Here is a 25,822-nt window from a genome sequence, read left to right as displayed (position 1 = left end):
TTTCTAATTTAGTGTTAAAATTCAGATAATTATAATTTTATTTATATTAAAGATTCTCACATACATACCAATTTTAGATATATTTTTATTATTAAGCTATAATGATCTTGTAGTACACGTATTCCTAGCAATGAAACATAGGGTATCTTAGCATTAAATGCTTTTGTTTACTTATGATTGTCAAAGAGTTGTCATATTTTCAAAAATATATATTCACTTGGTGTTAAAACCAGAAGCCATATGCGGCTTCTTAAAAGTGGAAAGTTAAGAAACACTGCATATGCACATAGTGCATTTCCTGTTGACTTTTGGTCATACATGGTGGGTTGTAGGTAAGATTTCTAAGTGAGAATTGATGGACTTAAGTTGACCAAAATTATTCTTATATAATTTTATTTATTTATTTATTTATTTATTTATTTATTTATTTATTTATTGTCTTTGAAATTTCATTTACACTGATTTTAAAATGTAATTTTGTGTTGTATTATTTTACTATGAGATGTTGTGCATATATGTACCTCTTTTTCTTTAGATTATTCTGTTGTATGAAAATCTGTAGATACTATTGGAAATGTTTCTAGCTCTGATGGGAGTTATGTCTGAAATGCATGCTGTGGTCAACAAGCCCAGTGCATGCTAATACTGCAGACCATTTGCTTCCCTCTATCACCTGTATTAGTTGCGGTTGCAATGTATGATGTTTCCTTGGTCTCCAAAGCCTATCACTTACGTCGGGAGGAAACGGATTGGTTTGATAAACCCAGGGAGTCTCGGTTGGAAAATGGCCATGGTCTGGACCGGAAACTGCCAGAAAGATTGGTTCACTCTAGACCCCTCAGTCAACATCAAGAGCAAGTAAGTGTGAAATTTTACAGTTTCTTGGACTTGTTAGCAAAAAGATTTAGTTCTAAAATAGACAAGTCTGTTAACCTAAATATTTGCCAATCAAGTTCAAGATTGTTTCCTTTCAGTAATTTAATGAAGAAAGTACTTTATTTTATTAATTTGATGGACATTTTGATGCTTCTATCAGACAATTTGAATGATTCATTCATGCAATAGATGATTATTGTATGGATAAACCATCTCTGGTACTGAATAAAGGAAAATACATGGGCTAATGAAGAGGTTGCAAGAACATTGTGCAGTATAGATATATGTGAGTAAACATTCCCTTTTCTTGTTTTTAACATACTCTTGTTTAGGAATATATTGACTAAATGTTTACATACTTTTCTTTATTTTGTATTTTAACATAGATTGTATTAAATTTTATTTTCCTGTTGCTCTTAACATTGTATTTATAGTTATGTTTCAACTCTTATCATAAAGATTTAACTAGGAATGTCCACAATAATGAAACGAATATAATTATTATTTATTGGCCATCTGGATCTCTGTAGCTTAGTACTCCCTAAAAGCCTGGACAAAGTCAATGGAATGTTAAATATGTTAACAAAATCATAATAACACCTGCTATAGAAACCACAAGTCTAAAATTCCCCTTGCCATCAAATACTCTTCCCTGGATACTCAAGAGTTCTTCAATTAAATTATTACCCAATGTTATTTGAGAATGTAGTGAGGTAATCTGTATCTATTCCTATAAATTTTGAAAATTATGTTCTGTTCTACTTAGATAGATGAAATATATGTATTGCAAATGACATTTTGTTTTTAATTTTCTGATATTGACATATACAAATCAGTAACTTTGACTGAGGACATAGTACATCATATCTTAAATATGTACTTATAGACTAGTGTAATGCAAAAATAAAGCAGAAAGGGTTTATTGAAGATTGTTTCATAAAATTCTGGCTAGTTCAAGAAATAGAAGCATAAAGATCCTTGTTAATGAATGTAATAATCATAATGTATTTTATTGCTAATAGAAGTCTTACATTTTCAAAATGAACCTTTGCATTAATACCCATTGAATTATAAAACAATATGTAATGATCAAAAGGACAAACACATAAAGTTATAAACTACTATAAAGTGAACAGCCATACAAGTACTCCCAATAGCCAAGACAGGGAATATAGCCTGCCCCAGAAACTTGCATGCCCATTTTGAATCATAGTCTCTTCTTCAACAAGTAACAGGCATGTTGATTTTTATGCCAATAATGTGTCTTACTTTATATGTTTTCTAAATGGATTTTATATAGAAAATAGCATATTTCTTAAATATATAGCATTGCAAAGTTTAATAACATGTTGAGTTTATGCTTTCCTGTATTGATATTTGACTTCAAATACTGTTTTCTCCTTTATATCAAGAACTTTATTTGGCCTATAGGCATTTTCATTTTATTTACGTCTTTGTATATCTGATAATAAAAGGTAATACTTAGCTTTTGATACTAATAAATGAGGATGCTGTTACTTGAAACCTGAACAAGAAATTATTCTCGTGACGTGCTCTGGGGGAAAGAGGATAAAATCCAATTGACTAATTCAAACATGAATTTGTCTTCTATAAAAATTTATACACAAAGCACTACATGGATACAGGATTATTTCTGAAAAAAAGTATTAGATTTACAGTCATATTAACTACAAATTTAACAAAGCAATATTTGTTTCCTTTCAAATGTTTGTACTTTTCAAGAGAAATCCAAATGTTCTTTGTGAAATAAATAGACCATGTTATCTTATTTATTTTTAAGGTTTTTCTTTATAAAGAGGATCAATATCCTTTACATGATAGTTGTAAAAGTAAGTCACTATATATTGGCTATAGCAATATTCCCCACTGTCAAGTAAAGTACATGTCATCTACAAACCCTATGGAGCTCCTCCTTTGGTATATTAAGCTCCTCTGAAGGGGCCATGCTTTTTCGTATATTTGTAGCTGAACATTCTGTTTTCTCTCTCTAGACTCTGGTTACTTTGCTAAGCATACTGGTCATTCAGGTTGTCATGTATAAGCCCCCTCATGCAATAGGACATCTTGCTACAAAACTGGAGAAAGTCTCTTTCCCTTATGCTTTGGTGTAAACTGTGTCATGTCTTTGACCATGATCATATACAACATAGCAGCTCTCTGCCCTACACACCCTGACATGTAAGTGTGCAGTGTCCAGTATAGTGTGGGGAAACAGGCCAACATCTGTTCCCTATATTGAGCATTTGTGCTAATCAAAGAGGATTAATGTGTAAATAAAGCTATGCTAATGCAAATTTAATTACTTTATGAATATGTAGACTCGGCCCATGAAAATATTTGTGGTTAGGAAAGAACACTGCATTTTCTGGTATACATTCAGGTGACAATCTTGTTGATGTAGAATCATCAGAAGACCATAACAGCAGAGTCTAGCACCTTGGTGCATCACTTAATCTCCTTGTGTCCCTTGGTATGCTCTTGATAATATTGATTTCATACAAAACAAAACCAACCAACAAACAAAAATCAGATGGCCTGTAAGTCTATTTTCCAGAAGGCTCTGTCAGTATTTGCCTTGAATTGTGATTCTGCTGTCTGTTGGCTCATTCATATCAATCATAACTATAAAAGTTTAATATTTTAGTAAGTGAACTCATGATGCTGGTTGCAAAGTCTTAAAAATTGTGGAATTGTGTGGAAACACTCCAAGGAAACCATCATGGAAATGAAGTATCCTAACATCACAGATATTGATTAAAATGTGATAACGATTTACTGATAAAAAACTCTCATGAACACACTAGGAAGCAGTCTGTGCATTATGATTATATCTGCAGTAAGAATCTAGAAAACAGAAAGAAACCCTAAATGCAAAATAGTGTTGTCTTAGTTTGTTTTTGACCAATTTAGTAAATGACTTAAATTGTCATTAAATATACATGAAGTCATAAAATCATTGAAATAAGAGTGAGGTGGTGTACACCAATTTTAAGGAATAATGTCAACAATAGTATACCCAGGAAGAGACCTAGTAGAACCCAGCATCGATAGTGTAGTAGTCTCCAGAGGCCTCAAACCAGACCAATGACTTTTTGCAATGAACATTTGCAAATAAATATGTATGGACAAAGGGGTTTATGGCATGACTCACTATGTCACACTGCAACTTCTATGATGAGATTTTTAATTTTTTTCTCTTTTATTTTTTTCCTTTTTTGTTAAATTTTGTTTTATGAGGGGTGCAGAGGCTGAGGGCTAATGCAAAGGAACTGGGAAATGAATGGGATCAAAATACATGAATAAATAGAATAAATTAAAAAACAAACAAACAAAAACAACCCTCCCCCCCCCAAAAAAAAAACAAAGTCCAGTAGTGTGATAGTGTGGACACCACACACACAAGAGTAGCTTTAGTGTTGTTCCTTCTGCTTTAGGAATTCCTGTAGGAATAAGAAATATCTCCATCAGCAACATAACCTTTGAATATAAAGACAGAATCAGGGAGCATTTGCATGAACAAAGTCTTTATTCATTTAGACAGAACTATTCTGAACTAGAATCTAGTAGATGTCCTCAGTGGAATTTCACAATAAAATTCAAGTACCTTAAATCTAGCACAGACCTAGTTAGGGTGATGGAGATGTGACAAGAGGGGATATTCTGAGATTTCTCCACTAATTCCACATAATTGCTTAAAGTTAAGAATGCCTTTCCATTTCCAAACCTTCAAGTGCAAAATCAAGGGCTGGATTTTCTCAATATAAATTATTCATTGTCATCAATAATGAGTACATATCACTGTAGTCAGAAACATCCTTGAACACCAGATATACATGCACATTGATTTCCCAAATAAGACAAGTCAGTCTTCAAGAGTGATTGATTATAAATAAAACATCATAATGAACTCAGAAACTGATTTAATCGTTATGCAGTATGAGTGTAAATTCTTCAATTGCCATCACTCAAGAAAGAATCTTCTGGTATATTTTCATTGATGTAATTGGTGTGCTTTGAATTGAGCAAGTGTAGTTCTGCATAATGTATTTCAAGGGATTTTATTACTTATTCTTTTACCGAATCCCTTCTATGTCCTAGATTCTGCAGATGAATGGCAAGACAATGCACTACATCTTTCCTCATGCAAGGATAAAAATAACCAGAGACTCCAAGGACCACACAGTTTCAGGTAAAGCAACCTGAACTATCTGATTATTTCTAATTCTAATGTCATATTGACATATGTATTTGTATTGCAGTTTAAATGACTCGTTGAATTTTAGAAAACAAGCATTTATATCTATTTTAGCACATGTCCGAAAATAGCAGGCTATTCATTTGAACACAAAAAAACGTTAATGACATGATTTTTGCATGAAGAGTCACTAAATGGTACAGATCCCCTCTTCATTTTCTGTATTTTTAACAGTGCATGATTTGGCAGTACTCATAATTACTCTTTCAGGAAGTATTATGGTCACCACATTATGGTGTGGTTTGCTCTCTTGAATGCTATGATTGCTGAGTATAGAGAAAATAGAGACTTGGAGATTTCAGGATTAGAGTCTTCTGTATTTATCCAAGGTGAACACTGACAATCATGCTGAGCTTTAGGATTACTTGTGTCTATTTATAGATCAAAGCTGATAATAGGCTTTCTAAGCTTCTTATTTTGGAATAACTTCGGACTTCAAGAAAATGGTCCAGAGTGCTGTATTGCCCATTCTTTGACCAGCTTTCCTAATGTTGACAGAAATCTAGCATAAATCAACCCAAGAAAATCAACATGGATATAATATTAAAACAGCTGTGAGTTTTACCCAAATTTTGAGATTCTCCACTAATCAATTATTTTATCTACTGCCTCAAGATACAATCTAGAGCTCACACTGTATTTCATTGTCATGGTTCCTACATCTCTTCTAGCATAAATATTTTTGTATTTCTTTGTATATCCTAGACCTAAAATGCTTAAAAATTATGAAACATTCATATTACAAATGATATTTCCATTATTTGAAGTATGAGATAAAATAAATTTTTCAAGTTGATGAAATATACCCTAGGTATTTCTTGTATTCTTTCTCAGTTACTGCACACTATCTGTGTTTCACGTTCACTTAATATAAACAGAAAATCCTGGTAATATTTTAAAGACATTGTTGTGCTCTCTGTACAGAGGTAGATCTAACATGGTGCACACACTTCTTTCATTTTGTTTGTTTTCATGGTGACTCTGGAAGGCACTTGTCTCCTCAGCTGCAATTGTATTGTAGACTTTGATACAAGATTGTGCAATGAGGAATGGTCTGCTCTCTATTTCCACAGAATACTTGTCACTTAGAAATCTAGCATTGTTTTCCTGTTAGGATGGGTATTTTTTTGTACCAAAGAAAGATATTTTAACTTTATGTATATATTGTTGTTCAGGTTGAAAATACAAGGGAAATATTTAAATCCTAAGTGCTCTGTTTTCCCTCACTTCATTCTTATAAAGTACATTCTATAGTTGTAGTATATATTTAGATTTGATTTTCATTTTTTAGAAAAATTTTACATATTGAATCCAATTAGTGCTTTAAGAGGTATTTGTAGAAGTTATTCTTTGTTGAAAATTATTTCAGTTGCTTCCAGGAGATAAATCAAAATTGCATAATGTTTTCTGGTAATGCTAATATTATTTTTATGGGATAGATAATAGAAATCTTGAAGCATTTTCCATAAATGAACAGGTTATACATCAATGTATCTGTCTACTTATGTCATTATTTCTATTTCATATCAAATGTTTCCTCTCAGCCTTGTCATCTCTAACTCATTATGGTCTTACTTGAACTACAGAAAGTCTAAACTATAAGAATGCTAGTAATAAATCCTATTAATTTACTGTTATAAATATTCTATGCTAAAACTAAACTTATTTCCCTTCATTCTTTCATAGTGAAGAAAAGAATTATTATTTTTGGAAACTAATTTTTCAAATAAATGCATGTTATTGCTCTCCGAGTTTCCCTTTCTTTTTTATTTTCCTAAAATAATATAATATTTTCCATTTTTATTCACACTTTAATAATTACTACTAAATGTGTAGTTTTGTTTATCCTCAGGGAACACAGTTTCATACACAATTAAATATCGTGAAATAATCTGTAACATTTTCAGTAAATCCTTAGGAATCTAGATTATTTTAAATCTATGAAGCTGTGAATCAGGAGCCACATGTGATAGTCTTTGTACAGTGCCTAAAGGTAGACAAACCATCAAAGAGAAAACTCAACCTTATGACATGTCATTGTGTGCTGCCAAGATCAAGCTAGCTATGATTTACTATAAGGTTATTGATAATAATTAAATACTAATTATTTAGTAATTAATATTATGAATACCATTTTGTATTTTTTTAATTCAGGAAAACTTCTTGACAGATAAAAACTATCTACTTATCATGTATAACATGATATTTTGAAATAAATATATATACATGCATGTATATGTGTTTGTACATGTGTATTTGTGTGTGTGCGTGTGTGTGTTATTTAATGGTTAAAGGAAGCTATTACCCATGTTATTTTGTTTGTATGGGAATGTTTTGCATTTATTCTATGAGCATTTTCAAAAATAAAATACGTTCTTATTATCTTTAATTGTGATTGAGTATATCTTTTTGAGATGCATACTAAAATATTTACAAATAATGGTAGCATATCTAAAATTTGCTTAAAAACTAACTAGGTATGGAGAAAAGTACACAGGTGGATGAAACAAAATTGGCCATGATTTTGTGATCATGGAAGCTAGAACACTAGCTGTATTGTGTTGAACTATTTGTTATAGTCTGGTCATTTCCTGTACATATAAAATTTTCCAGAGCAAGTTTTTCCATCCCTACTTGTTTCTTATGTTTAGAGAAAAATAATGTGAATGGTAGCTTCCATAGTAATGAAATGCTATACAAACCCATAGATAACATCTGAACCCAAGGATAGGAGCAACAAAGTGAAGAATAAAATGTAGCATACCCATTCTCCTAAACATAGTAGAAAACATTTTGGTTACCTAAATTCATTTAAAGTAGATATACTGTGTATCTCTGACAATATCTTATTAGACATATATAGCCAAAAGAGAAGCATAAAGACAAAAAAGGTTAATAGCATTCCCCTTGTCAATCATATCTCAAGATATGGATAGTGGAGTCTTATGGTCCCATGCTGTTTTCATGGATCCACCAACTCAAACTGCTCTAAGAGTGTTGCTACCGTGAGTTTTGCCTTTATCCTTCTCATTCTTTGAGAATATCCAGGTTTTTTTTGGAGGCTATCTACTGTGTGACATCAGGAGAGATTGCATATAAAAATAAACATGAGAATTCAGCTCTCTTTGGATATGTCTCAAAGAGACAGATTGAAGAATGGGAACAAGTGGCACCATTCTCTCTTCTTTAGTAAAATCGTTTTATTAAACATATGTAATGTTTTTAAAGCAGAGTGGTTTTAGTATTTCAAATGAGTTAATAAATATTTTAATTCTGTTTTGATAACAGAGAAAATACACACAGTTATAATATGTGCTAACAAAGGCTCTTTGAAGCTGCCAGGAATAGTGGACATGATGAATGGCTTTTGAAACCAAATCTTGAGGACTTACACTGTAAAGATATTTACAGAGGTAGTTGAAAAGCAATATAAATAGAAGAGATAGGCCTTTTGTCCTTGTTTTTTAAATTTTCATACCATAGGATCTCCTTTCCAAATACTTTTATACCTCATAGTACATGAGGTTTTATGTTTGTGTGATAATATCTGTCATTCCTTATTATGTTTTGTTGTGTGATTAGAAGAAATGCACGAAAGCCCCGGCTCTCACTTTCCTCATGATTTAGTAAGATGTTCAAATTATAATCAATTATTACAAAAAATGTTAAGGGGAGCTTAGATAAAAGCTAAGAGATTTATAAAACTTTAATACTTACACCAATTTTATTTTATGAATAAAACATATACATGCAAACATGTTACTGTATCATTATTCATAATTTTGTAAAGTATACAATAACATTCTAACTTTTAAAAAGTAGTTCCTTAACTTTTGAACATATGAATTTCCAACATAGAGAAATTTTCAACAATTGTACAGTGGTTTTGAAAGTCTTTGTTCACTAGACACAGACTGTGAAATGGAATGGAGATAGTAACTAATGCACTTTGGAGTAATAAAGCACCTGGGCTGTGATTCAGTGTTAACATTCATTTAAATTTTGAAAATACCTTTTTTATTTGGGAAATAAGATGAGTTTGATGCCTTGTAAATAACTGCAAGTAAACCTAATGCAAATCCCTGCAATTTCCACAAATGCAACAAATACTACCTTTCTCTGAGCTACAAAGAAACAAAGTGAGGAAAAAAGAAAAAAATTACAATGTTCAGGAAATGAGGCCCCCCCCTCAATTTGGAACTCAATCTTATGGTTTCAGAGAAGCAATTTGAAATAAACCAAAGAAATTCTGATTCTTAAAAAAGTCATTTACTGTGTACAGTTCCATAGTAGACTGGCTGCATCTGCTAAGGTATAAAGATTAATTGGCCACTTCATAGCGAAGAACATGGAAAATGTTGTTTAACTTTGAAAGATAGCAGAGTCTTAGGAAACAGTAGCTCAATTTTAACTTATTAGTCACCATCTTTTTTTTATAAACAGTAGATATATTCTAGTGAATTCCTTTGGATCTGAGTTGAAATTTCCAATGTGTATTTCATTATTAGTATTAGTGTTAATCATCATCATAATTAGCATTATTGTTTCATCAATGTATAATTTTAATATTACAAATACCCATTGTTAATATTCAGGTCAGTAGTTTTAATAAACTTACAGGATTTTATGACCTTTACCACAGTTCTGTTTTAAAATTATCCACCATCATAAACTTTCCTAGAAATTGCTAATCTAAACTTATGTCTGTTGCCCAGTCATGAGAAAGTCCACATTATTGTCTGACTCTGCCAGTTTACCTCTTAAAAGCATTACATGTAAACAGAATCAAATAATATCTATTTTGGATCTGGAATTTCACTTTTCAAAGTTTTAGATTAGTCTATGTTACCACATGCATCAGTTATATGTTTCTCTTTGTTGCTAAATATATTCCATTCTTTTAATGTTCTACTTTTCATTTAATTTATTGGATATTTTCTAGGTTTTAAAAATATTTGAATATAAATTTTAGTATGTTTCTATCTTATTTCTATTTCATAGTTTCCTGGATGTTTCACACCTGCCCTGTACAGTTTCTGTTCAACTTTTTTTCTTTTTTATTTATTCTTCTCTCATACATTATGTCCCCACTGAAGTTTCCCCTCCTTCTTCTTCTCTGAGTCCCTCCCCCACCTCCCTTCTCTCCTAGAACCACTGCTCCTCCATTTGTTTTTAGGAAAGGGCAAGCCTCCCAGGGATATCAACCAAACATGGCATAATAAGCAAGTTGCAATAAGACTAGGCAATACTTTCATATCAAGGCTGGACAAGGCAACCCAGTAAGAAGAAAAGGGTCCCAAGAGCAGACAAAAGAATCAGAGACAGCCCTGCTCCCATTATTAGGAATCCCACAAGAGCAGCAAACTACTCAGCCTTAACATACATGCAGAGGATCTAGGTCAGACCCATGAAGGATCCCTGGTTATCAGTTCAGTCTCTGTGATCCCCCATGAGCCCAGATTAGTTGATTCTGTGGGCTCTGTTCTTGTGGTATCTTTGACCTGTTTCCTACAGTCTGTCCTCCCCTCTTTTTTATGTATTTTTTTTAAGATTTATTTATTTATTTATTATATATACAGAAAAGGTGCCAGATCTCATTACAGATGCTTGTGAGCCACCATGTGGGTGCTGGGAATTGAACTCAGGATCTCTTTAAGAGCAGTCAGTGCTCTTAACCTCTGAGCCATCTCTCTAGCCCCTGTCCTCCCCTTCTTATGCCAGATTCCTTGAGCTCTGCCTAATGTTTGGCTGTGTGTCTCTGCATCTGCTCCTATCAGTGCTGGATGAAGCATCTCTGATGACAATGATGCCAGGCTCTGCTTTACAAGTATAGCAGAATGTCATTAAGAATCATTTCATTGACTTTTTTTTTTTGCCAGTCCTGTTTGGTGAAATGCCCCCCAATCCAGTTGTCTCTGCCAAGTACTTTCTCCCCCAACCCACCACTTGATTGTTCCTGTTCCCATTCTCATTCCATCCTTGAAAGGTATTGTTTCTCCTCCCCAGGGAAATCTATTCATCCCCCTTGTGCCCTACTTGTTACTTAGTCTCTCTGAGTCTATGTGTTGTAGAATAATTATCTTTTATTTTACAGCTAATATCCACTTATAAGTGAGTACATGCCATGTTTGTCTTTCTGAGTCTAGGTTACCTCACTCAGCATGTTTTCCATCCATTTGTCTTCAAATTTCATGATGTCATTGTTTTTAACAGTTAGGTGATACTCTGTTGTGTAAATGTACTACATTTTCTTTATCCATTCTTCAGTTGAGGGACATTTAGGTTGTTTCTGGCTATTATACATAAAGTTGCTATGATCATAGCTAAGAAAGTGTCCTTGTGGTAGGATGGATTGTCCTTTGGGTATATGCAGAGGAGTGGTATAACTGGGTCTTGGAATAGATTGACTCTCAATTTTCTGAGAAACTACCATATTGATTTCCAAAGAGGCTATACAAGTTTACACTCCCACCAATAATGGAGGAGTGTTCCCCTTGTTCCATATCTTTACAAGCATGAGTAGTCACTTGTGTTTTTTTATCTTAGTCATTCTGACAAGTGTAAGATGTAATCTCAGAGTCATTTTGATTTGCATTTCCCTGATGACTAAGGATATTGAGAATTTCTCTAAGTGTTTCTTAGCTATTTGAGATTCTTCTGTTAAGAATTCTCTGTTTGGATCTGCACGTCATTTTTAATTGGAATGTTTGGTTTGTGGATGTCTAGTTTCTTGAGTTCTTTACATATTTTGTATATTAGCCCTCTGTCAGATGTGGAGTTGGTGAAAATCTTTTCCCATTCTGTGGACTACCACTTTGTCTTGTTGACAGTCCTTTAATTTTCAGAAGCTTTTCAGTTTCATGACTTCCCATTTATTAATTGTAGATCTCAGTGCCTACACTATTGGTGTTCTGTTCAGGAAGTTTTCTCAGGTGCCAATGAATTCAAGGATATTTCCTCCTTTCTATTCTATTAGGTTTGCAACATCTGGTTTATGTTGAGGTCTTTGATGAACTTGGATGTGAGTTTCATGCAGGGTGATAGATATGAATCTACTTGCATTCTTCTACATACTGACATCCAGGTAGACTAGTACCATTTGTTGAAGATGCTTTTTTTTTTCATTGTATAATCCTGGCTTCTTTATCAAAAATCAAGTCTTCACAGGTGTGTGGATTTACACCTGGGTCTTCCATTTGATTCCATTGATCAACCTGTCTGTTTTTATACCAATACCATATGGTTTATATTACTATGTTATGCCCTGGGTGTGAGGCCCCTGAAGAGACCACCAGAGACATGAACTCACCGAAATGCAACAGCAAGGTTTATTGAAGCAGTTCAAGGCACACTTCAGGGACCTCGTCAAGCCATCTAACACAGTAGAGGTTGGAGGAGGTTCCCGCCCCTCTGCAAGCTCAGGTTTTAAAGACAAAAACCACAAAGTTACATCATTTAGGGGTGCTAGTACGGGTCCAGTTCTGATTGGCTCAAGTTTTAGGGGCTTTTCAGAATTTCTGTGTTATCTTACTTTATAGTTTTAATTGGTTGTTTGTCAAACTTTATAGACTACCTCCACCATTAGGTTATTCTGTGGTTAATCAGTTACTGCCAGATAGTTCTTCAAACATCCTGACTTTGTACTTTTGACCATCACCAGAATTGGGGCATTCTATGGTTAATCAGTTGTTACCAAACATCCTGACTTTGTCCTGGGACCTATGTCAGCAGCTCTGAGAATTTTGAAACTCAGGCCTGTTTCAAGCTGGGGTGAGGGGCTTGCTTGAAATGTGGGTGCTTTGGTTCTTCAACTATACCTCTGTAGTAGAGCTTAAAATCAGGTGTGGTGTTACCTCTGGAAATTCTTTTATTTCAAAGGATTGTTTAAGTTATCCTGGGTTTTTTCTTTTTCCATATGAAGTTAAGAATTTTCCTTTCAAGAGCTATAAAGAATTGTGTTGGAATTTTGATGGGAATTTGGTTTAATCTGTAGATTGTTTATGTTAGAATGGCCATTTTTTACTATGTTAATCCTACCAATGCATGAGCATGGGGTATCTTTGCATCTTTTGATTTATTATTCAATTTCTTTCTTCATAGACTTGAAGTTCTTGTCATACAGGTCTGTTACTTGCTTGGTTAGAGTTACCTCAAGACGTTTTATATTATTTGTGGCTCTTCTGAATGGTGTTGTTTCTCTGATTTCTTTCTCAGCCCCTTTATTCTTTGTCCATAGTAGGGGCTACCAATTTCTTTGAGTTAATCTTGAATCCAGCCACTTCACTGAAGGTATTTATCAGCTATAGGAGTTTCCTGGTAGAATTTTTAGGGTCACTTATGTATACTATTATATCACCTGCAAATAGAGATAGTTTGACTTCCTCCTTTCCAATTTGTATCACCTTGATCTCCTTTAATTGTATTATTGCTCTAGCTAGAAATTTAAGTACTCTATTGAATAGATAAGGAGAGAATGGATAACCTTGTCTTATTTCTGATTTTGGTGGAATTGCTTTGAGTTTCTCTCCATTTAATTTGATGTTGACTATAGGCTTGTTATAAATTGCCTCAGTTATGTTTAGGTATGTTCTTTGTATCCCTGATCTCTCTGAGACTTTTATCATGAAGGGGGAGTTGGATTTTTTAAAGGCTTTTTCAGCATCTATTGAGATGACCATGTGTATTTCTTTTTCTTTCAGTTTCTTTATATGGTAGATTATACTCACAGATTTTCATATATTGAACCATCCCTGACTCACTGGGATGAAGCCTATTTGATCATGGTAGACGATCTTTTTGATGTATTCTTGGATTCAGTTTGAGAGTACTTTATTGAGTGTTTTTGGATCTATGTTCATGAGGGAAATTGGTCTGTAATTCTCTTTTTTGTTGAGCTTTTGTGTGGTTGGGATATAAAGGTGACTGTGGCCTCATAAAATGAATTTGTCAATGTTCCTTCTGTTTCTATTTTGTGGAATAATTACAGGAGTATTGGTATTAGCACTTCTTTGAAAGTTATATAGAATTCTGCCCCTAAACTATCTGACCCTGGGTTGTTTTTTTTTTTTAAACAGACTTTTAATGGCTGCTTCTATTTCCTTGGCGGTTATACATCTATTTACAGTGTTTATCTGATCTTTATTTAACTTTAGTATGTGTTACTTATCCAGAAAATTTTCAGTTTCTTGTAGATTTTCCAATTTTGTGGAGCACAGGTTTTTGAAGTATGACCTGGTTCTTTGGATTTCCTCACTATCATCTTATGTCCTCCATTTCATTTCGGATTTTGTTAATTTGGACATCCTCTCTTGTCTTTTGATTTGTTTGGATAAGGGTTTACCTGTCTTGTTGATTTTCTCAAAGAACCAACTCTTTGTTTCTTTGATTCTTTGTATTGTTCTCTTTGTTTCTATTTTATTGATTTCAGCCCTGAATTTGATTATTTCCTGCCTTCTACTCCTCCTGAGTGCATTTGCTTCTTTTTGTTCTAGAGCTCTCAGGTATGCTGTGAAGTCATTGTGTGGGATTTCTCCAAATTCTTTATGTAGGCTCTTAGGGCTATGAACCTGCCTCTTAGTACTGCTTTCAAAGTGTCCCGAAAGTTTGGGTATGTTGTACATTAATTGTCATTGAATTCTTGGAAGTCTTTCATTTCTTTCTTTATTTCTGCCTTGACCCAGTAGTCATTTAGTAGAGAGTTGATCTGTTTCTATGAGTTCATAGGCTTTCTGTTTCTGTTGTTGTTGAAGTCCAGCTGTAATCCATGGTACTCTGATATGATACAGGGGATTCTTTCAATTTTCTTGTATCTGTTGAGACTTGCTTTGTGACAATTTTGGAGAAAATTTTATGAGGTGCTAAGAAGAATGTATGTTCTTTTGTGTTTAGGTGAAATGTTCTGTAGATATCTGTTAGGTCCATTTGATTCATAATGTCTCTTAGTTCCATTATTTCTCTGTTTAGTTTCTGTCTGGATGGCCTATTTCTTGGTGAGGGAGAGATGTTGAAGTCTCCTACTATTAATGTGTGAGGTTTGACATGTGGATTTAAGCTTTAATGATTTTTTTTTTTTTACAAATGTCATTGCCCTTGCATTTGGGGCATAGTTGCTAAGAATTAAGATGTCATCTTGGTAGATTCTCTTCTTTGATAAGTATGAAGTGTCCTTCCCCATCTCTTTTAATTAATTTTGTTGGAGACCTAATTTTTCAGATATTAGAATTGCTGAACCAGCTGGCTTTTTGTGTCCATTTGCTTGGAAAAATCTTTTTAAACCCTTTACTCTGAGGTGATATTTATCTTTGATGTTAAGTGTCTTTCTTGTATGCAGCAGATGAATGGATCTTGTTTTTGCATCCATTCTGTTAGCCTGTGTCTTTTTACTGGAGAATTGAGTCCATTGGTATTGAGAGATATTAATGAGCCATGACTGTTCATTCCTGTTATTTTGTTGGGATGTGTGTGTGTGTGTGTGTGTGTGTGTGTGTGTGTGTGTGTGTGTGTGTGTGTTTCTCTTCTTTTGTTTTGTTGGTGTGAGATTATTTACTGTATTTTCATGGGTACAGTTAGCCTCCTTGGGATGGTATTGTTCTTCTAGTGCCATCTGTAGGGCTGAATTTGTGGATAGATATTGTTTAAATTTGACTTTCTCATGAAATATCTTGTTTTCTCCAATCTCTGTTTACTGAAAGTTCTACTAGATATAGTGGTCTGTGCTGGCATCTGTAATCTCCTAGAGTCTGCAAGACATTTGTCAAGCCCTTTGGCTTTTAGAATCTCCATTGAGAAGTCCAGTGTAATTCTGATAGGTCTGCCTTTATGTTACTTGGCCTTTTCCCTTGCAGGTTTTAATATTCTTTCTTTTCTGTATGTTTAGTGTTTTGATTATTATACGGTGAGGGGACTTTCTTTTCTGGTCCAATCTATTTGTTGTTCTGTAAATTTCTTGCATCTTCATAGGCATGTCCTTCTTTGACAGGTGTGTCAACTTCTCCTATTGTATTTTCAACGCCTGAGATTCTTTCTTACATCCCTTGTATTCTGTTGGTGATGCTTGTGTCTGTAGTTCCTGTTCACTTACCTAGATTTTGTATCTCCAGGATTCCCTCAGTTTGTGTTTTCTTTATTGCTTCTATTTCCATTTTCAGGTATTGAACAGTTTTATTCATTTCCTTCACCTGATTATTATTTTTCCTTGTCTTTCTTGGCTTATTTTAAGGGATTTATTCATTTCTTCCAATTGTTTGTTAGTGTTTCCCTGGATTTCTTTAAGGGATTTATTCATTTCTTCTTTAAGAACACCTATTATCTTAATAAAGTTAGTTTTAAGGTTATTTTCTTGTGCTTCAGCTGTGTTGGAATATTCAGGGGTTGCTGTAGTTGGATAGCTGGGCTCTGGTGGGGCCATATTGCCCTGGAGATTGTTGATTGTGTTCTTACACTGGCATCTAGACATCTGGTTTGGGATGAATATAGGTCTAGGTGCTAATTTCTGAGTTTGTATATGTTGGATGTGTGTTTTGTTCCTTGTTTCTGTTTTCTCTTTGGTCTTCTGGTCTTTGTTGTCTGTATTTTTGGTGGACTGCATGACCTCTGGTCAAGCAGGGAGTCTCTGTCAGAGCTGCGGGCTGGATTCTGGCAGCCAGCATAGCCTTTGGTTCAGCAGAGGTCTCTGTTCTTCTGACTGGAGTGACCTGCACCTGAGCATCAGGTATCTGCTCACATAGGGGGAAGGGACACAGTCTCTGTACAACTTAAGAAACTGCCTATCTAGCCATTTCTTGTATTAAGCTTGTCTTTTTATATTCCCTCAAGCAATATCTAAGGCTTCCCCTTGGCATTGCCATTACTGACAGTTGCCATAGGACTCTAGTTTTCATTTGCTGTTCCTCCTGATATAAGTTTGAGTATCTTTTTGTATGTTCCAAAGCAGCATATAGAGTCCCTGGTGAAATGCTCATCTAAACAGAGTCCTTGGTGAGGTGACTATCCACACAGATTCCCTGGTGAGGTGACTACCCACACAGTCCCTGGTGAGGTGACTACCCACATAGATTCCCTGGTGACTGACTACCCACACAGTGTCCCTGGTGAGGTGACTATCCACACAGCGTCCCTGGTGAGGTGACTACCCACACAGTCCCTGGTGACTGACTACCCACACAGTCCCTGGTGAGGTGACTACCTACACAGTCCCTGGTGAGGTGACTACCCACATAGATTCCCTGGTGACTGACTACCCACACACAGTCCCTGGTGAGGTGACTATCCACACAGTCCCTGGTGACTGACTACCCACACAGAGTCCCTGGTGACTGACTACCCACACAGTGTCCCTGGTGAGGTGACTATCCACACAGCGTCCCTGGTGAGGTGACTACCCACACAGTCCCTGGTGACTGACTACCCACACAGTCCCTGGTGAGGTGACTACCTACACAGTCCCTGGTGAGGCGACTACCCACATAGATTCCCTGGTGACTGACTACCCCCACACAGTCCCTGGTGAGGTGACTATCCACACAGTCCCTAGTGACTGACTACCCACACAGCGTCCTTGGTGAGGTGACTACCCAAACCTTCTGCTGTTTCTTGTTTGCATTGTTGGCCATAGAAGTAGTAAACACTTGTGTATGCTGTAGCTAATAGTCCTTTGTAGTGTGTATCATCTTCTTGCATTTATTTCTGGTATATTTTTTGTCATTCTATGTTTTATTTTTTTATTTTTCAGATTATAATTTATTACATTCTCCTTTCCCTTTCCTCCCTTCAAACTCTTTCATATGTCCTTCTCCACCCTAATTCAAATTCATGACCTCTCTTTTTACTATTTGTTATTGCATTCCTATATGCATTTGTATATACATTTTATGCATATATGTGTATGAGTGTATGTATTCCTAAATTTTGAAAATTGTGGCAGCTACTATAGAAATTAGTTTTGAGAGTTCTCAATAAGCTAAAAAGAAATCTACCATTTGACACAGCTATACTACTCATTGGCATATGTCTAAAGGACTTGACATCCTACCACAGATGCTTGCTCAGCCATGTTCATTGCCACTATATTCACAATAGCTAGAAAGTGGAAGCAACCTAACTATCCTTCAGCTAATAAATGTATAGTGAAAATGCAGTCCTTGCACAACAGAACTCTATTCAGCTGTACATAAAACCATTACATTTGCAGCTTAGTGAGTTGGACTAGAAATATGTCCCCTTCATTAGCATAATCTTGTATTGAGTTTTAAAATCTGGTAGTATATCATTCCTCAAACACTTTACTTTTCAAAAATGTTTGAGTAATTCTATTGCCTTGGAATTGTGACTAGGTTTTGAATCAGCTTTCCAGGACTAGGATGGGGATTGTGCTGAAAGCGAAGATCTCACATAAAACTTCTGCCTTAGAAACAATGAATTTTCCAGTCCATGAATACATAACCTCTCATTTATTAGATTCCTCTCATTTTTCTCACCAAAATTTTTGTTTCTCAGGTATAAAATTAGCATTTATCCTACTAACTGTGTTCAAAATTTTTATTCAGTTTGATCTTATTTTAAAGAATTTTCTTAATTGGGATTTTGAATTATCTGTAAACATTATGTAGAAATTGTTACTTGTATATTAACCTTTAGCTTATAGCCTCACAGATTTGATCTTCTTAGAATTTTTTATTTAATACTCATGATTTTTTATGTGCAAAATTATGTCATATGCCAACAAAATATTTCCTACTTCCATTCCAGTTGATGCTCTGTGTTTCTTTGATAGCACTAGGCAGAATTTTCTGTACAATCCTGAATATAGTATCCAAGAAAAGCATTTTTGTTCTGCCCTGACTTTTAGAGAAAACATTTACTCTTTCACAATGACAGTGCTATGAAGTATAAGCATCTTCCTGTTTCCACCTGGCATTTTTTGTTTGTTTTTCTATTGTTTTGTTTTGTGTTGTTTGAGAGAGGGTCTTATGTAACCAAGGCTTGCCTTGAGCTCACTGGGTAGTTGGAGAATGGTCTCCTGTCTCCATTGTGCTAGGATTATAGGAACATACCATACCTATATGAATCAGACCTGACTATTTCTACCTTAGTTTATGGTTTTTATTAAGAATATATTCAGCATTTTGCCCAAACTATTGACTACATGTAACAAGGTTATCATGTGTTCTTTGTTGTCAATAAGACACATATTAATTGATTTCTTGATTACAATCTACATGGCATTCGTAGAATAATTTCCATTTATTATAATGTGTGATTATTTTATGTTTTATGATTTAGCTTGTATGTTAGGTATTTTTGTGTCATGTTCCAAGGTTAGTCTATGCTTATATTTTCATGTGATGTCTTTGAACAGCCTTGTATTATAGTTTTTTTCTAAGAGTTCTATCTGAATAGCCAATGATGGGCCACAAGTTTACCTCGAGTGACTTTCACCTACCTCTAAGGTTTTAAAGTCTCATTGCTGAATTGGAATATAAATTGGGGAGAAATTTCAAAGCTCAAGTAAGTTTTAAGTTTTCTAGTTTCTTACCTGAATTATGTATCTGGGTTATCTTCTTCAGACTAAATATTCTTGGTGGCTTAGGCTCTTCCTGATCTATGCTGCCTATAGACCAAGATACCATTTACCCAGAAGTATGGAGAGAGTTTATTAACTGACTATGATTCACCTAGTTATCAGTGAGTAGCCCAACTTAATACCTGGAGAATCTTCAGATTTCCTACTTGTTCCTGTAGATGTAACCAACTGTCTTATTAAATAAGAAACATAGAGCCGATTCAGAGAAGAAAGCCAAGAGCTCAGAACTAAGAGCCTTACCCTTCCTGCTTCAGCCAAGAGAGCTCTCCAAAAAGGACCTACTTCCTGTGTGTATGTCTTTATATAGTCTTTCTGTTCTGCCTTCTCATTGGTTGTAAACCCAAACACATGACTGCCTCGTCACTGCCTGTCGGTAGAGACTTCCAGGTCTTCTATGGTTAGTATTGAGATTAAAGGCATGTGTCTCCAATCCTGGCTGTATCCTTGAACACACAGAAATCTACCTAGATCTGTCTACCAAGCGCTGGGATTAAAGGCGTGTGCCACCACTGCCAAGCTCTTGCTATGGCTCTAATATCTCTGACCCCCAGGCAACTTTATTTATTAACATACAATTAAAATCACATTTCAGTACAAATAAAATACCACCATATGTTCCATTCCATAGCAGCCAAGCCCCTGGTCTTTATAGTTCTTTCTGCACTGTTAGTCATATGACAGCTGAACTTGGTAGAGAAGTAGTCTAGAATGGCAAAATAGAGTTCGACTGTTCTTCCTCAGAGGCCAGTAGTTTCTCTGGAATATATACTTCTCTCATTGTTGTATGATTCACTCAACTTCCAAATGTTGAAATGGTTAATAATTTATAAAATTTTGCTCAGTTATATAGTTCACTCATTGAAAGAGGATTTGATTTTATAAACCCTCTATATAATTTTTTAGCATTTAAAAAGTTTTCTTTTTATGGTTTGTAGTTCCACTTTTTATTTTCTATCAAATGTAAAGGACAAATGCATAAAATCATTATAAATTGGTGTCATTGGAAAATAATATATACAACTATGATTTGTGATATTGAACTATAACAGAGATATAGAACTTTATGGGAATAGACTTTTTACGTGAAATTGAAGATAAATTGGTATCACTTGATATTTGACAGTTTTAATAGTAGGTTCAAATATAAAACTCTCATGGTAATCACAAAGAAAATATCAATAGAATAGAGATAAGTGGAAATAAAAATAAAACAAATTATATCAATGCAAAAAAAATAAACATGAAATAAAGTAAAAATACAGGAAGCAATACTCAAACCTATAAAGTGTGCAGAAAACAAATTACAAAGTAGCAATATGAGTCTTTAATAAGGAAGTAGATTAAATTTACCAATCAAACACCTTGCAGTAGCAAAAAGTATTTGTAAAAATATTCAGCAATGTGCTAGATTAGATCCAAAGACCCAAATAAGTCGAAAATAAAAGGACTGAAAAAGATATTTCATTCATGTAGTAACCAAAAGATGGCAAAAGTAATTAGTAATAGATAACACAAATACAAAAGCTGTAATGAAATATATATATATTGAAAAGGTGAGAGAATTCACCAAGAATATGTAATAATTATAAATATGCTTGTACTAAACATCAAAGCCCTTAAATATGAAGTAATCATTGTCAAAATTAATATAGTTATAATTGAAGATTTCAATGTGTCATTTTCAATGTCAAAATGACTAGAGATATGACCACCAATAAAATAGAAGAAATGAACAGCATTTAGACTTAAAAGAACTACAGGCTCTTTTCAAACTAAAAGGAAAGCATACATCTTTTTCTTCCTCAGATTAACATGGAGGATTCTGCAAGATGGAACAGAAAGTAGGCCAGTAAACAAGCCATTAATTATGATACATTGATACACTAGTAAAAATACCATATTACCTTGGGATTTTAAGTCACCTACACAACTGTTTTTGATTGTACAGTGTTATGGCAGTTAAATTACTATATTTAAGTAAAACAAAAAAGATTAATCTATAGAAATTTGTCCTGATGCAATATTCTCATAAGCAATAGTATCTAAGTGTTGTATTAAAATACTTTTTGTATGCCTAAAAAGAAAGCTGAACTCCTAACAAATGTCCCTGTACTCCAGCAGAATGAATCATGAGGTAACAGAATAGTAGTTCTAGGTTCTGGATCAAACTTACTCACAGAAACAATAGAGTTCTGAGAATCTCAGAAATCTGGAGAAAAGAGTCACAGTGCTCTATTGCTTCAATGAGTCCAGTAAGTTCCTAAGGAATATAATGCAATTCTTAGAATCTTAAAGAAAGCTAATGTCTACTTTGTGAGAACAGCACAGAGGTTCTAAACTCACCCTGCAACATAATTCCTTCCTTTCCTCCTTTTCTTTAAAACTTTTATGAAATATTTAATGATTCCTCTAATAATAAAAATTATATAAAGTTAATACTGTGTAGAGAACCAAAGAGAATATGAATATAGACAGATTATAGTCACCTTGACTCCTTGATTAGTTCATGCTCATGTTAACTATTTCTATGCCCACAAACTGAATTTTAAATAATGTCCTAAACTGAGGTGTAAATTATAAATCTATATGACTGAAAATATCATTTATTTTATGTTTTGAAATTCCACTTAATGTTGCATTAAAATAAATTTATCATTAGAATTTTTTAGACCCACTTTTTACTTCTGCTCAGCCTTCTGTGGCTTAGACCACTGAGATACAGAGTAGGTGGTGTAAGCATTACAGCTTAGATGGAAAAGTATCCTGGCAGTCAGGGGCCAAGGAATACCACAAAGTCACACCACACAACAAACCTCACACAAGAGATTTATTGGGAGGGAAAGAAAACAGGAGTATGACTGCTTCTGCTCTGACAAGAAACAGTAGAGAACTGAGCAGAGGGCAGGGCTTCTGCAGAGTTTCTTTAGGAAGAGATTGGAACTTTCAGGTGAAGCTTTCCAGAGCGGAGACTGGTGGGATTTCAAGTCCAGAGATTGGGCTTCTTACTCTGTAGGGTGCGGGAAGGTTCCAGCAGTTAGGGCAGTTAGAGTGATCTGTGGGTGGAACCTGGCAGTTGGAGGTCCTCAGGGGAGGAGAAGGCCACTCGTGTAGCTAGGGGGCTTAAAGGCTGTAATATTTGACAAGTGCCAAAGCATGAGTAAAACTCATTGCTTCCATATGCTTTATAGCATAATAGTATGGTCTGGCACTTCTGCTGTGATAGGAAACCCTACAAACACAGAATAATAATAGATATCAAACATATTAAAACATTTAACATATAATTAATATAATTAAAATATTTTCCAGACTATTAAACATACTTGAATTGACAACAAGAAAGTAAAGATATAAATAAGAAGCAACCCATATGTCAATCCCTACATGAATACATAAGTAGGTGATGTGATTATGCACTACACAGAGATAATAGCCATCTTTATTTACATATACACTATGAGGGTCAACAAAGTTGCCTGACAACATACGTCTCAGAATGTCTCCTTTGTTCTGTGAGGCAGGACTGTACATCCATAGAATGGATATTACTTACCATATAAAAGGAATGAAGAACTAATTCACACTGAAACTTGAAAGAGTTTTGGAACCATTATACTAAGTGAAAGAAGGCATGGCCCAGAGTCCATATGTTATATGATTCTGTGCATAGGAAAGGATAGAATAAGACATCTATAGGACAAAAAAATAGATGTGTAGGGCAAGGCTGGAAGGCTGTGGAGTAGGTGAGTGATAAAAAGAAGGTATGTAGTTTCTTTTTAAAAAGATAAAAATGTATTCTCAAATTGACTATGGCTGTACATACATTATTACATACATTATTAACTAACCACCATTTATTTGTAAACTATAAAAGGATAAGATCTGCAATACCTGACTATATCTCTATAAAGCTGTTAGAAACATCTATGTTGTTATAATTCTCTTTCACAAGAGAACACATATTCCTGTCTTTGCTGTTGACCACAGAGCATATCAATCCCAAATTGATGTTTCTTATATCTTACTTACTTCCCATTACTCACTCTGTGGTCATTGATAGGGGAATCTGTAAAGAAATGTGGGAGAGATGAATATCACCTGCTTTATGCTGCATGCCACTTTTTCATATATTTTAAATGGATGTATCAGTAAGCTGGCACATCACTGTGGAAATCTCAGATGTGTACTTTTTTCTATTTTCTTCTATTGAAAGTAGATGTTTTCCATACAATGTTCTTATTACAGTTTCCTCTCCAACTCGTTCCAGATCCTCGCCACCTCTTCTCCCAGCCGAATCCCCACAAGCATAAGAAGAAGAATAACTAAAATAAAATAAAAACCAGAGTAGGACAAAACAAGCAAACAGAAGAAAAAGTGTCAAAGAAAAAGCATAAGAAACACATACAGACACAGAGACACTTGTTCACATACACAGAAACCCCACAAAACTGGAAAACATGATGTGTACTCAAACAAGCAGGAAAGTTTTGAAAAAAAAAAATGCTCTGACAAAGCATTATGAGAAAAGATCCTCCAAAAAAGCCACTGTGTTTATTTTGTGTAGGCCATCTACTGCTGGGCATGGAGCCTTCAGAGTGGTTTGTGTACAGTGTTTCAGCAGAACAGTAGTATTTGGTTTTTCCCCTGCGTCTCTGGCCTACTAGTCTCAGGTACCTGGCCACCCAAGCAGTCTTGGAGATGGGTCTCATCTCATGGGGAAGATATATAATCCATTCAGCTATTGGGTGACTTTTCCCAAAGGCTTTGTGCCACTGTTGGGCTAGTTCATCTTGCAGGTAGATCATCATTGTAGATGAACGGGTTTGTTTCTAGGTTGGCGTTTCCTTTTCTCCTTTGGTAGGTGTAGCACACCTTCCAGTACCATGAACACTAATCAGCAGGGGTGAAAGCATTTGTCTTGTAGGTGTTGTCTTCACCATGGGGCTTCACCATCCGTTTATGGAGAGCTACTGATAGCCCTGACAGTAGCCTGGGTTGTTTGACATTTCCCCGAAGCCCCTTTGGCCAATAGTTGGGTAACTTCACTACTTGATGAAAGATGTCTAGTTGGGATACACCTATTATTTGGCAATTTCACTAAGATCAACTTCATATATGTATATATATATTTTAGGAAGCTTCTGCTGTTTTAGATTTCCATATGACCCCTTAAATGGCCCTTAGTTTAACTGTATCACCCTCACCCCCAACTTCCTTACCCTTCCACATTTGATCCTCCTGTTCTAGTCCTACCCACCTTGTCCAGTGTTCTCTTCCCTCTTCCTAAGAATATCCATTCCTTCCACCTATCCCTTTACTCTGTAGCTATCGGATTATAGCCTGCTTATCAAAGACCTAACAGCCAACATCCATGTATAAGTTAATACATAACTTATTTGTCTTTTAAGGTCTGGGTTACCTTACCTGGGATAGTATCTTATACAATTTCATTTTTTAATGGCTGAATAGTATTGTTATGCAAATGTACCACATTCTCTTTTCCCACTCATCCATTGAAAGACATCTTGGCTGTTTCCAGTTCCTGGATATTTTGAAAAAGGCATAAATGAATGTGGTTGTGCAAATGTTTCTATAGGAGGGTGCAGTATCCTTTGGGTCTATGGAATGCTAAGCAAGCTTCCAGGCTTTACTCCTTTGAGAAGAGATCTTGAGGTAAATCTATTCCTAGCTTCTAAGGAACCCATACCAACTTCCGCAGTGGCTGTACAAGTTTGCATTTCTACCATCAGTGGATGAGTGTTCTCCTTACTCCACACATAAGCTGTCATGTGTTTAATTGATCTTGTCCATTCTTACTGGTGTAAGATGAAAGCACCCTTTGTTTAATGCACACTAAAAGAGTTTTTCTGTTTGCAAGGAAAATTCAAAAATTACAAGTATAAGTGATTCAAAGATTTATATTCAGAATCTAGATAGAAAAGCCTAAAAAGAATTCTATGATATTTTGTGCCTGTTTCCTAAAGATACAATATTATAATCAATAGATTAATTAAAGCTCCTATCACCAACAAACTTCTTATGTTCTACTTCCAAATAATAAAAAACACTAAAAATTATTTAATCACTTT

General features: G+C 34.7%; 1 protein-coding gene across 4 annotated transcripts in view; it reads left to right on the top strand.

The window, feature by feature from the left end:
• Positions 1–25,822, top strand: part of Pclo (piccolo presynaptic cytomatrix protein) — a 345,647-nt gene that overhangs the window by 212,770 nt on the left and 107,055 nt on the right. For all 4 annotated transcript variants that reach the window (XM_052719673.1, XM_052719671.1, XM_052719672.1 and 1 more), the window contains exons 8-9: positions 722–858; positions 4,996–5,086. In XM_052719673.1, coding sequence (XP_052575633.1) covers positions 722–858; positions 4,996–5,086 — 228 coding nt within the window. The remainder of the gene's footprint in view (positions 1–721; positions 859–4,995; positions 5,087–25,822) is intronic.

This window comes from Peromyscus californicus, unplaced genomic scaffold (assembly GCF_007827085.1).
Source record: "Peromyscus californicus insignis strain IS unplaced genomic scaffold, ASM782708v3 Scaffold_6__1_contigs__length_162567912, whole genome shotgun sequence".
Taxonomy (NCBI): Eukaryota; Metazoa; Chordata; class Mammalia; order Rodentia; family Cricetidae; genus Peromyscus; species Peromyscus californicus.
This window is presented reverse-complemented; position numbering and strand designations above follow the sequence as displayed.